Source organism: Myxine glutinosa, chromosome 12 (assembly GCF_964187855.1).
Source record: "Myxine glutinosa chromosome 12, kmMyxGlut1.1, whole genome shotgun sequence".
Classification (NCBI taxonomy): domain Eukaryota; kingdom Metazoa; phylum Chordata; class Myxini; order Myxiniformes; family Myxinidae; genus Myxine; species Myxine glutinosa.
In genome coordinates, this window is record NC_136272.1 from 79058802 (window position 1) to 79072664 (window position 13863).

The 13863-nt window shown below is 43.7% G+C and overlaps 2 protein-coding genes across 4 annotated transcripts in view; one reads left to right on the forward strand and one right to left on the reverse strand.

Moving 5' to 3' along the window:
• The window catches only part of LOC137437538 (enhancer of polycomb homolog 1), a 115177-nt gene extending 101437 nt beyond the window's left edge, over window positions 1–13740 (forward strand). For all 3 annotated transcript variants that reach the window (XM_078766048.1, XM_078766047.1, XM_068131944.2), the window contains one exon: window positions 13139–13740. In XM_078766048.1, coding sequence (XP_078622174.1) covers window positions 13139–13208 — 70 coding nt within the window. In that variant the 3' untranslated portion in view covers window positions 13209–13740. The remainder of the gene's footprint in view (window positions 1–13138) is intronic.
• Window positions 1–13863, reverse strand: part of LOC144888467 (uncharacterized) — a 790732-nt gene that overhangs the window by 223786 nt on the left and 553083 nt on the right. The gene's annotated exons all lie outside the window — the stretch shown is intronic.

Consider the following 13863-nt stretch of genomic DNA (forward strand, 5'->3'; position numbering starts at 1 on the left):
TCCTTGGTTACTGATAGTGTGGGTAGCAGTGTAGTGGCTGACTGCGTTTAGCAGAGTGGGCAGTTCTCTCTCTTTCACAGATTGCAGCTAAGTCAGAAGTTGCATTTTAACTTTGAGCTTCTTCAAAATTTAAGCTCAAACGAAGGGTTTGGCGGTTTCTTATTTTAATGCCTCACTGCACATCGTGTGTTCTGCTCGTACACGTGCACACTACATTTGCCAGTGTGCCCTTGTGACTTCTCATCTTCAAGTACTAACCCATTAAATAGATGCTAGCCCAGCACAAACCTGCATTCTTGTAATGGAGGATCTCTTCAATAATTTATTTCTGTTCATTTGTTTGTTGGCTGCATGTTCTGAGATGTTGGCCTTCAGCTGACTGTTGACTGTGTGTGGTTGATTTGTATGTGGTTGATTTGTATGTGGTTGATTTGTATGTGGTTGATTTGTATGTGGTTGATTTGTTTGTGGTTGATTTGTATGTGGTTGATTTGTATGTGGTTGATTTGTATGTGGTTGATTTGTTTGTGGTTGATTTGTATGTGGTTGATTTGTATGTGGTTGATTTGTATGTGGTTGATTTGTATGTGGTTGATTTGTATGTGGTTGATTTGTATGTGGTTGATTTGTATGTAGTTGATTTGTATGTGGTTGATTTGTATGTGGTTGATTTGTATGTAGTTGATTTGTATGTGGTTGATTTGTATGTGGTTGATTTGTTTGTGGTTGACTTGTATGTGGTTGATTTTATGTGGTTGATTTGTATGCATTTTAATTTGTTGGCCATTGACCATCTGTACCGTGCTCCAATAGTCGTAAATCTAGCCCTCCATTGATATCTGCTTTGGTATTAAACATGTGAATGTAACCTGGCCTTTGGTAAATAATTTATAAATTTGATGTCATCTGCACTGGTGTCACACATCAACTAATTTTCATTTAACGGTTCAAAATGGGGTCGCTGCTTACACCTGCTGTGCTCTGGCACTACACCCAGCTTGTGTGTTCATTTCCTTAGTAATACCGTCTACATTGCTGCTGAGGTATGTTATTGGTTAAAATTTAGAACTTTGAATCAAACAAATTGCTCCATGGCATGTAACTCAAATAATGTGCCTTTTCATCACATGCATGATGATGGTGATTATATACATGTGGATGCAATTTGATGCAGGTGATGAATGGTGGTGATGCAAGTGCAGGTGATGCATTTGTCGATGATTACTCGACTGCAGTTACAGTTCATAAATCGTCATCAGTACAAACCAAGATGTAACAAAATATATGGTTTGTAAGAAGGAGCTACAAAATGTCTCTTCAGCGATCATATCAGTACTTCATGAAATGGTTACCGCAATAAACTGTGTCGAGATCAAACCTCCGCCAGGCTTAACGGTTTAAGTTTTGTATCCTACTGATGGGTCATGTCTGGATCCGGACCATAACCAAAATCTAATCGGCTTGTTCTTGTCACTTAGCCAACTCATCCACCAAGTTTTGTCATAAGTCATCCTCAACTTTTGAAATATCATGCTATATGTCGTTTTGGGCCTTTTCTCTCAACGGAGAATAATCACTTAAGTTCTCAGATCCGGATCCGGATCTTTACCAAAATCTAATTATTTCATCCTTATTTCAGCCCAAAATTGAATCCTTATCATTCACTCAACCTGTCCACGAAATTTTGGCCGAATCCGTCCACAACGTTTTGACATGTCCTGTTCACAAACAAACAGACAGACAGTGGTGAAAACATAACCTTCATCCACCTTCGGTGGTGGAGGTAAAAGTGTTCTGCAGTTGGCGATCTAGCATTCCAACGATGTGTGTGCCCCAGTTAAGCGTTGGGTTGTGCTCAATGGAGATACCCAGACTTTTGCACTATGGACAGTTATTCACAAATATCTAAGTCAAAGGAACACCAAAACAAAAGTTTGCAATATAAGCGATTGTTAACTCCATGAACATCAATCGATATACCCTAATTACTAATTAGAAAACATTTATATATCTTTATAGAGATGACTGTTGTTGGGGTTTTTATTTTATTTTTTATTTTAGTTTTTTTTTGTATACTGAATCGAGGCTCGCGAAAGAGCTAACATTTACTTCACAAACAAATCAACCAGACAAACAAAACATACAAAAAGAGGGAGAGGAAGACAAGATGGGGAGAGAAGGGGAAGCACACAAACACAACATTTGAGAGCAGGGAGATGTGTGCGAGGGAGAGGGCTTGGGGGGAGGAGGCGTGAGAAGGGGGGGGGGGGGGGCGGAGGGAGAAGTATAAAACACAAGGGCACCAAGGACTTCCAGGACAGAAGTTGGTATTTCAAAAAAGTGGAATTGGGGTGAAACTAGCGGGGGTAGAAAAGATCAAGGTTTTGGATGGGGGAAGATAAGAGATGGTGGTGAACAGCTGTTTTAAAGACCTTTCATGGGTAACCATGAAACAACTCCAAGCAAGCGATTGGGCGAGCAGGATAGCCTAGAAGTGTGCGTACTTGCCTCCGAGCTGTCCAGCCTCGGACATTGGGGAACTCCAGCCTCTCCAGGACATTGGGGAACTCTTCATGGTTACCTTCCTTTTCGAAGCTGTTCCATGCGCTCACGCTTTCGAAGCTAAGTGATCCCTCTCAATTGTGTTTTTGTCGAGACTGTATCTATCTTTCGGTGTATGTACCTATAGCGTATCTTTTGGAAAATTTTCGGTGCTAATTTTTCGTACATGTATACACAATCGTCGGTTAATGCGTATCGAGTATTCTGAGGCCTAGTAGTAGTAGTAGTACTCGTAGGCTTGGCTACCGTACCGTCTCCGACCTTGTGGTTTTGTTTTTCTCTCAGCGATTCGTCGAATGCGCTGCATTTATTTTCGTTCTCTGTTTCGTCCCAGTCGTTCACCCCATACCTCCTTGTTTAATATCTCTACTCAAAAAAAAAAAAAACCCCCAAAAAATATTTCCTTTCCAGGTCTTATTCGTTTATTTGTTGTTCTTTTTTGTTCGTTCGTTCTTCGTTCGTGATCACGCGATCACGTGGTTAGAAATGTATAATCTCTCCCCTGAACAACTATTTTCTCTCATATATTATAACACCCTTTTCTTCTTTTCCTACAAAAGGATGCTTTCGTCTTGCTCACCAAATCTATTCATTCCAAAAAATATATATAATACCATCTCTTACAGTTCCTCCTTTCTACATTCCCTAGACTATCCAGAACTCCACCCCTCCTTCAGTGTCCTCAAACGTATTTTTGACTCGAAGGTCTCAAACTCATTTTGCAAAAAATGTTCGTTTCCCATGAATCGTACACTTTTCAAAATCCAATCTCACCCCTCCCCTCCAAATCCTCCCCATCACCCATCCCTTTCAAATCTCCCCCCTTGCCCCTTCCCTCCCCTCCCTAAACTCCCCCCACACCCCTCCCCTCCGAGACTCTCCCTCGCTCCTCCCCTCCAAGACTCCCCTCTCACCCCTCCTCCTCAAAGCATCCTCCCTGCTTCTTCCCCCTTCCAACTTTCACCTTCATCTCCCCCAACCTTCTGCCTCGCTCTTCCCCTCCTCAAATAACACCTCACTGTGCCTCACCCAATCTCCATCAAACCTTTTGTCCGCCCCATTCTTCCCTTTCTCCAAGCTATTCTGAAATCTTTGAAATCTCTGACACACCTTCAACAGCTCTCCCTACCTCTTCCTCCTCTTCCACATCTTACCCTACCCCTCCCCCCCCCTGTTCTGGACTCGATGCTCCCCCTTCCTCTTCATTAACGGTATGGACCTCAAACATCCGGGGCCTTCGCTCAAACTTGACTGATCTCTCCATACAGGTTGCTTCTGACAAACCAGATGTGATCTGCTTAACAGAAACTTTCCTCCTTCATGATGTCTCTGATGCCTTGGTATCCCTCCCAGGTTACTCCCTCCTCCGGTATGATAGACCTGAGCCTCGTCCTGGAGGTGGGGTTGCTATCTTTATAAAAAAACTCTCTTCCTCACTCGCCCTCCACTGCCCTCTCTCCACCTCACCCCCAGGAATACCTTTGGCTACGGCTTCCCCTTCGCTCCCACCTTTTGTTCATATGTGTGTTGTACCGTCCACCAAACAGCGATGACTCCATCTACATCTCGCTGTCTGATAATATGGACCAACTTCTATCTACCCATCCCAACTCTCTCTTCCTCATATGTGGTGATTTCAATTGTCACCATGCCAGTTGGCTGGGTGTGGGTACCTCTCTCACCAGCCATGGCTCTTCAGCAAAGGACTTCTGCGACTCACTGGGACTGACACAATCTGTCAATTTCCCGACCCGGATCTCAGTCAACGGAGCATCTTCTCTTCTGGATTTGGTTATGACAAACTTCCCTGAAAATGTCTGCTGCTCTTCTTCTGCTCCAATCGGCTCATCTGATCATGTGCTTGTCAAAGTGGACATCTCTCTGACCATTCTCAGAGAGCCTCCTCAGCGTCGACGAGTCTGGCATTTCACTCAGGCCAACTGCCACGGTCTTCAAGCAGCCGTCAATCATCTGGACTGGTCTCCCATCTCTGCCGCCTCTGACATCAACTCATCCTGGGAATTCTTTCAAAGTAAATTGCTCTCTCTCATGCACAGATTTATCCCATCTCGTCTTCAGTTGTCATACCCTTCCTCCCGTCCATGGTACACGGAATCTTGTGGTGAGGCTGTTGCCCTGAAACAACTTGCTTTCGTCTCCTGGAAAGCAAATCCAACGGAAGGAAATCTCATTTCCTTTCACAAAGCCCGAAACAAGTGTGTGTCCACCCTCAGGAGAGCCAGGAAACAATATCTCACCGTTCTCAAGACCGAACTCTCTTATCTGTCTCCCTCTTCCAAATCCTGGTGGCGTCTGGTCAAATCTGTTTCTGGTGTTTGTTCCCCCTCCATCCCCTCCCTCACCTCAAACGGCTTAACGGCTGACTCCGCACGTGAAAAAGCTGAATGCCTCAACTCTGTGTTTGCCTCTAAATCTTGTGTCCCAAACCCATCCCTCTCTGTACCCACCGTACCCAGTCGTACCCAGCTGCTCCTGGACTCTGTGTCCTTTCCTCCTGACAAGGTGGAAAAGTTTCTGTCAACCCTCGACTCTGATTCTGCAACTGGTCCTGATGGCATCAGCCCACGGGTCCTAAAAGCATGTGCTTCCGCTCTTTCACTCCCTCTTTCTGTTCTCTTCACCCTCTCTTTTGCTCAAGGTCATCTGCCATCTGCTTGGAAATCAGCCAACATCACCGCTTTGCACAAAAAAGGTGCAAAAACAGATCCCAGCAACTACAGACCAATCAGCCTTCTCCCAATTATCAGCAAAGTCATGGAATCCATCATTGCTTCAGATATGAAATCTTTCCTCTTCTCCAATGGCTTGATCTCTGATCATCAATTTGGTTTCAGACCTGGTCACTACTCTGGACATGCTGCTTCTGCTTTCTCAACAATGGATGGAGGTCTTCAACGCCAAACAGGAAATTAGAGCCGTCTCCCTTGACATTTCACGTGCCTTCGATACGGTCTGGCACCCTGCCCTGCTCACCAAACTCTCCTCCTTTGGTATCCATGGAAATCTCCACGCATGGCTGGCGGACTTCCTCTCTGGTCGTAGTCAACGTGTGGCCCTGAATGGGTTTCTCTCATCTCCTCTTCCTGTTCAGGCTGGAGTTCCCCAAGGTAGTGTTCTGGGCCCTGTGCTTTTTCTGGTCTTCATCAATGATCTCTCTGACTCTCTTGAAAATCCTCTCTATCTCTTTGCTGACGACTCTACTCTCTGTCGCTCCATTCCTCATCCCTCAGATCGGCAGTCTGCAGCCTCCTCACTCTCTGCAGACCTGGACAAAATCACAGACTGGGCAAACAAATGGAACATGTCTTTCAATCCTGATAAATCTCACACTCTTACGATGTCTCTCCGAAAAGACCGACTGGAAAATCCTCCCATCCACTTTCTGAATAATCCTCTCCAAGAAGTTCTGTCACTCAAGCTTTTGGGTCTCACTATTTGCCATGATCTTTCCTGGGAAAACCACATTTCAAATCTGGCCTCCAAAGCCAGTCGCCGACTGGGCATCCTCCGTCGTGCGAAGTCCTTCCTTGGCACACCTGAGCTCCTCACCACATACAAGGCTTTCATCCGCAGCTCTATGGAATACTGCTCTCCCCTCTGGTCTGGTGCTCCTGCCTCACACCTAGCCCGTCTTCACGCTGTTGAAACCAAAGCGTTCAGAATCATTGGAATCTCCCGCGATGAAGCTAACTCCAAGGGCCTTTCACTCACTCACCGCAGGCAGGTTGGTGGTCTTTCCGTCTTCTACTGACTCCTCTCTGGCCTTGCCCCCCCCAGCCCTCTCTGGGCTCTGTCCCTCAAATATTCCTACAGGTCGCACAAGATCTGCCTGCAACCCTCTTATGGTTAAACTGCCAAAATCAAGACTTTCTGCTCACCTTCACTCCTTCATTCCTCTTTTCTCCCACCTCTGGAACAAACTCCCTCACTCTCTTCAATCCCACTCCACCCTCCAGGTCTTTAAAACAGCTGTTCACCACCATCTCTTATCCTCCCCCATCCAAAACCTTGATCTTTTCTACCCCCGCTAATTTCGGTCCCCTTGTGTTTTATACTTCTCCCACCCCCACCCCCCCTTCCCACGCCTCCTGCCCCCAAGCCCTCTCCCTCCCACACTTCTCCCTGCTCTCAAATGTTGTGGTTGTGTGCTTCCCCTTCTCTCCCCATCTTGTCTTCCGCTCCCTCCTTTTGTATATTTTGTTTGTCTGGTTGATTTGTTTGTGAAATAAATGTTAGCTCTTTCACGAGCCTCGATTCAGTATACAAAAAAAAAGAAAAAAAAAAAGCCTGCGCTATAATGTTGACCCAACTATAGATGGTCATCCTGGTGTTTCACATGAACATCAATACCATCAATCGGAAAGGCATTAAGCTGAAGGACCTTTCTGTCAGTACCGCGGACGTTTAAGATCCCCACGGTGTTTTTCGCAAAGAGTAGGCAAGTTATCGCTGGCACACTGAACCAATTCCAAATTCATTTTCAGTTGAGTACCTCATGTTGGAACTGGAACTCAGTAGAGAGCATACCTCCACCAGGTGAACAGTTTACGTTTTGTATCCCAGAGTAGACCACAAAATCACAATACAGAATCACATTTGATCAAAATCACCTGTCCATAACTTTTTGAGATGTCCTGCTATGTATCGTTTTTGGCCCGATCTCCCAATGGTGAAGAATCACTTTAAAAAATTATACGAGCCTGATCCGGATCCAGATCTTCACCACAATTGAATCTATTCTTCTTTGTCACACACACAACCTGTTCACCAAGTTTCATCCAAATCCATCCATAACTTTTTGAGATATCGTGCTATATGTTGGTTTTAGCCTTGTGTTGGCTTAGCGGTTAGGGTGCCGGCTTGGGATCCTAGGATCCTGTGTTCGATTCCCGGTCGATCGCTGAATTAACGCCAGGGGGGTTGACTCAGCCTGTCATCCTTCCGAGGTCGACAAATTGAGTACCAGCTTGCTGGGATGAATGATCACGGTGTGTACCCCGATTTAGAATAGGTACACCATATCCCTGCGCATCGTAAGAGGCGACCAAGGGCTGGCGTCAGGAAGGGCATCAGGCCATAAAAACATTGCCTCAAACAGGGAACCATGAATTGTCATGGGGCCCGCAAGGCTAACCCCTGCTCTCGTGGGGAAAAATGGCCTTAAAACGATCATTCATTCATTCATGTTGGTTTTAGCCCAATCTCCCAATGGTGAAGAATCACTTTTTAAAAATTATATTATTCTCATATCCGAATCCATATTCAGATCTTCACCAAAATCGAATCGTCCTTGTCAGACACCCAACCTGTCCAACAGGTTTCGTCCAAATCCATCCATAACTTTTTGAGATATCGTGCTATATGTTGGTTTTAGCCCCATCTCCCAATGGTGAAGAATCGCTTAAAAAATTTAATTCTCATATCTGTGTCTATATTCAGATCTTCACCAAAATCGAATCGAATCGTCCTTGTCCGGTCCACCAAGTTTTGTCCAAATTCGTGCATAACTTGTTGAGATATCCTGCTATGTATAGTTTTTGGCCCTATCTCCCAATGGTGAAGAATCACTTTAAAAATTCTAGTAGCCGGATCCGAATCCGGATCTTCACAAAAATCTAATCATTTCGTCCTTGTCACACATGTTACATCTTTGCCAAATTTCGTCCGAATCCGTCCACAACTTTTTGAGATGTCTTGTTCACAGACAGACAGACAGACAGGGGTGAAAACATAACCTCCATCCACCTTTGGTGGCGGAATGATGATCTGTGCAAGATTGGTTTCAGCCTTGAAACATTTCTCGACTTGTCTGTAGAGAGTATGGGCCTCTAATCACAGTATTTAATCGTGATTTAAACTTTTCATGCAGATTGTAGGAACGTATATAAATCTACCAATTGTACGTTTTACATTTTAGGGCTGTAGTTGACTTTCGAAGAAGTTGCAGACTTCTGAATCGTGCATTTGTGTTCTAAGAGCACTGACCGAAAACAAATTTTCTTGCCATTCCATTGGTGCTATTTTTGAGCCAATGTTAGAATATGCACTGTGTAACAAAATGAAGATTATTGTCCCCCGTCGCACCACGGAGCGAAAGGGGGACTATGGTTTTCCCCTCCGTCCGTGCGTCCGTCCGTGCGTCCGTGCGTGCGTGCGTGCGTGCCTAAGCGAAAGACCGAATTCTAATTTGGTGTGTGGGTGCAACCCACGTCAAAATCCAAGATGGCCACTGCCATGTATGTCTGACACCATGTATGTCTGAACCTTGTGAGTGGAATATCTTGAAAAATAAGCGAAGTACCAACTTCTAATCTGGTGTGTGGGTGTATCTAGGTATAAGGAAGAACGCTATTGAAAATTGGGTCGCCACGTTAAAATCCAAGATGGCCGCCGCCATGTATGTCTAAACATTGTTAAATCTTAAAAGGATATGTTGGTAAACTTGCAAATTTGAGATTTAAAAAAACGTACACTGAAACATTGGAACAGTCAGTCACACAGCAGATGAAAGATAGGTATATGGGAAGATGCGGAGGGTTCGATAGGTTTTTGCTATTAATGATGGCTGACCTTTTTTGTTCCACGTAAAAGGAGGGAGGGTTTGGAGAGGGTTGGGGTGGGTGGATGGGGTAATGAGAAAGTGAGAGTAGAGTAATATGGAAAAAAGTACAAAACAAGCCTGTTGTGAAGCATAGTGCATTCAGCATGGAAAGATCATGACTTTGTGGCTGCGATGCTGAATAAAAGTGAAGGAACTGCTCCATTATGGAGAGCCATTCCCCCAAATGCATTACGCGAGCCTTGTTTCCCTCCACATGCAAAGTGGACTTGTGAAATAAATGTTAGCTCTTTCACGAGCCTCGATTCAGTATACAAAATATATATATATATATATATATAGATGTCACAGACAATCCCTTTCCCGGGAAGCCTCAACTCATTTGCGACCAATATCAAAAAAAACAAGTCCGCTCGCAGCCTCGACATGACTCACAGCTGTATCTCTTCTCCTCCACCTCCTCCCGCTTCTTTGCTGCGTTTTCCTTTTTCCTCCACAAACATTTATTTTTACCTTTTACTAAAGTCATCTCCATTTCACACAAAAATCTTAACAGCAATGTTACCTGAAAGTAAAAAATCCTACAAGTATATAATAACAACAAAGGCGGAAGTGACGAATCTGTAACACAATGCATGTTGATGTATATTATATTAAACTGGCAGAAGTACCCGGCGTTGCCGGGCGAGGCAAGGGAGGGGAACGGGGGGGGGGGGGGGGAGGAGGAGGAGAATGGGGGGGAGGGGAGTGGAATGGGGGGGAGGAGGGGAGGAGAGGGGGGAGGTGAGGGGGGGGAAGGGGAGCAGTCAGAAGTGGTAGCTCTTTTACGGAGAATTTATATCTTAAAGGGGAGAGGGGGGAGAGAAGGGGGGAGGGAACGGGAATGGGAGGGGGAGAGGGGGGAAGGGGAGTTGCTCACGTTTCTGAGTTAAGTGTGATGCCAACCAGTAAGAAGAAGAAGAAGCCATACTACCAAATTAGTACACTGCCGGAATTGTTTAATTTATTGGTATTCAAATGTCTGGTAATTGTTTTGTATTTATTTATGTGAATGTGTACTTGTATATAACTGTCATTCATTTAAAAAGGCTTCGGCACTGTCGAGCGGTTTTTTTTTGTTTTGTTTTTTTTTCTTTTCTTTTCTTCAATTATTATTATTATTTTTGTGTAAAACACTCCCAGGCACTCACTGATGAACTTCTGAAAGTTTGATGAAGATCTGTTCAGCCATCTCTGAATAAAACGCGGACACACACAGACAACTCACGTTTATATATATATATATAAATCGGGATTTAAATTTAATTCAAAAATTTATCCAGACGTCTATTCTCTTTCAAACATTCAAACCGACAGAGGTAGTTATTTATCACAGCATCTGTAGAATTTTCACCCTTTTACTCAACTCTGTTTCGCTGTTATTTGGTAGAGCAAAAAGTCAACTGGGCTTTATAGATATTTAGATCCCCATTTACAATGATCACTACATTCGAACCATGTTTTAGTCAATGCATGCTTACCCTGTTAAAAAGATCCACATTGCTGTAAAACCCGGATTTAATGACCACTTTGTCCAGGCAAGTTTAACGCAAAGACAAGGCCCGACGATGGAAAAGAATCAAAATACAGACGGGATTGCCAAAAATAATCAAAAACATCAAAATAAAGAATCATTTTATAATTGCCTGCGTTTCTGCGTATTTGTAGTGGTGAAATACACCACTGAGGGCACCACCGAGGAAGAGGAACCAAGACATTCAGCTGGGAAAGTGTGCTTAGGCCCACCCCCTTGGGTGTGCTTCGGACCCACCACCTTAGAAGAGGCACAGAGAGAACATGAAATTTAATTTATTCTCAAACCTTATTTGGTTTTCTTGTAAACGGAAAATCACCTGCTTTACAAATGTATCAGTGTTTTAACAACGTGCTGCACAGTATAGTCAATGTTTTGCAGCAGTGTTTTGGCTACACATTAAGATTTGTCTTCTTCATTGCATCATCTATCGATAGCTTCCAAAATGACTGTTGTACTGTGTTGGACAGCTCATAAATAGAGCTCATCCTGCTCATTCATTCTTCGTTTAATTGATTTATTTCCCTGCTTGCAGTCTGCAAGCATACCCCACTATTATATTACATACTACACTATTACATACATACTATTACATACAAAGGTGATATAATATAACAAATATCATGAAACATTTACATTTTGTAGTCCATTGTATAATTTAAATAAACATAAATGCAAATTTAGCATGTGGAAAAAGTAAGTACACCCCTACATTTATCACTACTTCAAATACCTAAAATTATAATCAGGTGCACCAGCTCAGGTGCAAATGATTAGAACATCGTTAGAGAGGATCTTGGAGGAATCTGTCTTATTTAAACCTCGGACATTTAGTTTGGTTTGCTCTTTGTTGTTGAAGTGTGCGGCGTCACCATGCCTAGATCAAAAGAGCTCTCTGATGCATTCAGAAAGAAGGTTATAGATGCCTACGAGTCTGGGAAGGGATTTAAAAAGATCTCCAAACAATTTGAAATCAATCATTTGATTGTCCGGAAGATCATCTACAAGTGGAGAAGATTCCAAACAACTGCCAACTTGTTCAGGCCAGGCCGCCCCAGCAAGTTCAGCCAGAGAGCAGAACGCAAGATGCTGAAAGAAGTCTCGAAGAACCCCAGAATGTCATCACGGGACCTACAGGTAGTTCTTGCCACAGTTGATGTCAAAGTGCACGAGTCTACCATTAGAAAGAGGCTGCACAAATTTGATCTACATGGGAGGTGTGCCAGGAGGAAACCTTTGCTGTCCAGAAAGAACATCAGGGCAAGACTAAAGTTTGCCAATGAACACCTTGGCAAAGACCAGCACTCCTGGAACAATGTGCTTTGGACAGATGAGTCAAAGGTAGAGCTATTTGGCCACAGTACCAGAAGACATGTTTTGGCGAAAACCAAAGACAGCATTTGACCACAAGAACCTGATACCAACTGTAAAGCATGGTGGTGGAAATATTATGGTTTGGGGCAGCTTTGCTGCATCAGGGCCTGGGCAGCTCACCATCATATAATCCACTATTAATTCTTCATTGTACCAGAGGGTGCTTGAGGATAATGTGAGGCCATCTGTCGGAAAGTTGAAACTCAACCGAAGCTGGACCTTGCAACATGACAATGACCCTAAACATACCAATAAATCCACCAATGAATGGCTGAAAAGAAAGAAATGGAGGGTTCTAGAATGGCCAAGTCAAAGCCCGGATCTAAATCCCATCAAGATGTTATGGGGGGATTTGAAACGAGCTGTGCATGCAAGAAACCCCTCAAACATCGCACAGCTGAAAGAATTCTGCATGGAGGAGTGGGCAAAAATTTCTCCCAGTCGATGTCAGAGACAGGTAGACAGTTATAAGAACGCCTACTTGAGGTTGTTTCTGCCAAAGGGGGCAATACCACCTATTGGAGCCAAGAGTGTACTTACTTTTTCCACATGTGAAATTTGCATTTATGTTTATTTAAATTATACAATGGACTACAAAATGTAAATGTGTCATGATATTTGTTATGTTATATCACCTTTATCTATCAGTATTGTTGAAATGAAGTTCAAATAGCTGTATGTTGAAAAAGTCAAAACTGTACATGGGGTGTACTTACTTTTTCACGTGACTGTATTCTCCACAATAGGCACATATTATTGTACTAACATTTACTTTGCTCCATTGAGGACCTTGTCTCTTCCCACCGCTCCTCTTGCTCCTCCTCCTAACCACATTGCTCTCCTGTTGCACCCTCATGGCTGATGTACTCCTTTGTCCCACTAAAGCAGACGATCATGTACTTTGAAACCGTATAGATGTGTACGAATTGCTGCGCTGCATGGTATCTGTGCAGCCGTTGTGTTTGTAGTAAATGGCACATAATGCACGACGATGTCATTTAGAGTGTGCAACTGTGTGTTGATGTGTGTTTCTGTCTGTGTGTGCTCAGGGACAGCAGGGATGCTGAGCGCAGTTCCCTTGGTCTTGCGGAGAAAGCCGTGGTCATGGAAGTGACGTAGTGGTGGCCTTGGCCCTTCGCTACAAGTCTCAGGGCCGAGCGGACCGAAGCAGAAACCTTGGGCCGCTAAACGCGTTCTTCTTCCTTGTACAGCCCTCATCTTATTCATTACAGCGTACATAAAATATGCATACTTGTAAAATATCTGTATATACGTTCATTGGTAACTTGAATGCTTAACCTCATTTGTTATGCTTTGCACTTCAATGTGAGAGAGAAACAAAACAAACACAAGGAAACTTCGGATCCAACACAGGGAATGCTTGCATGGCTCAGTGTGTTTCCCCTCACTGAGCTCGTATATTTATTGTGCTGTGTTTACAGATTTTGTAATATTGAATTGTTATTTGTGCTGTAGTCATATCGTAGACAAATGTTAATATGGACCTCCTTTGTTTTTTTGTACATTGCTGAAATTCGGCTGCATTTTGGAAACCTCACAAGCTCGCAGTTGTAATTATCATGAAGGTTTAGAGAACTTATGGAGAGATGATATATGTGAGGTTCTGGTGAAATTATAATTTTCTATGGGACATTCTGGTGTTGTTGCTTTCTTTCCCCCACACCCACAAACTAACCTAGTTGCTCGTTGTAGCTTGAAGATGCCATTTTTCAATTCTATATCCTTTACGTTGTGCTCTAAACAAGCACCTGGA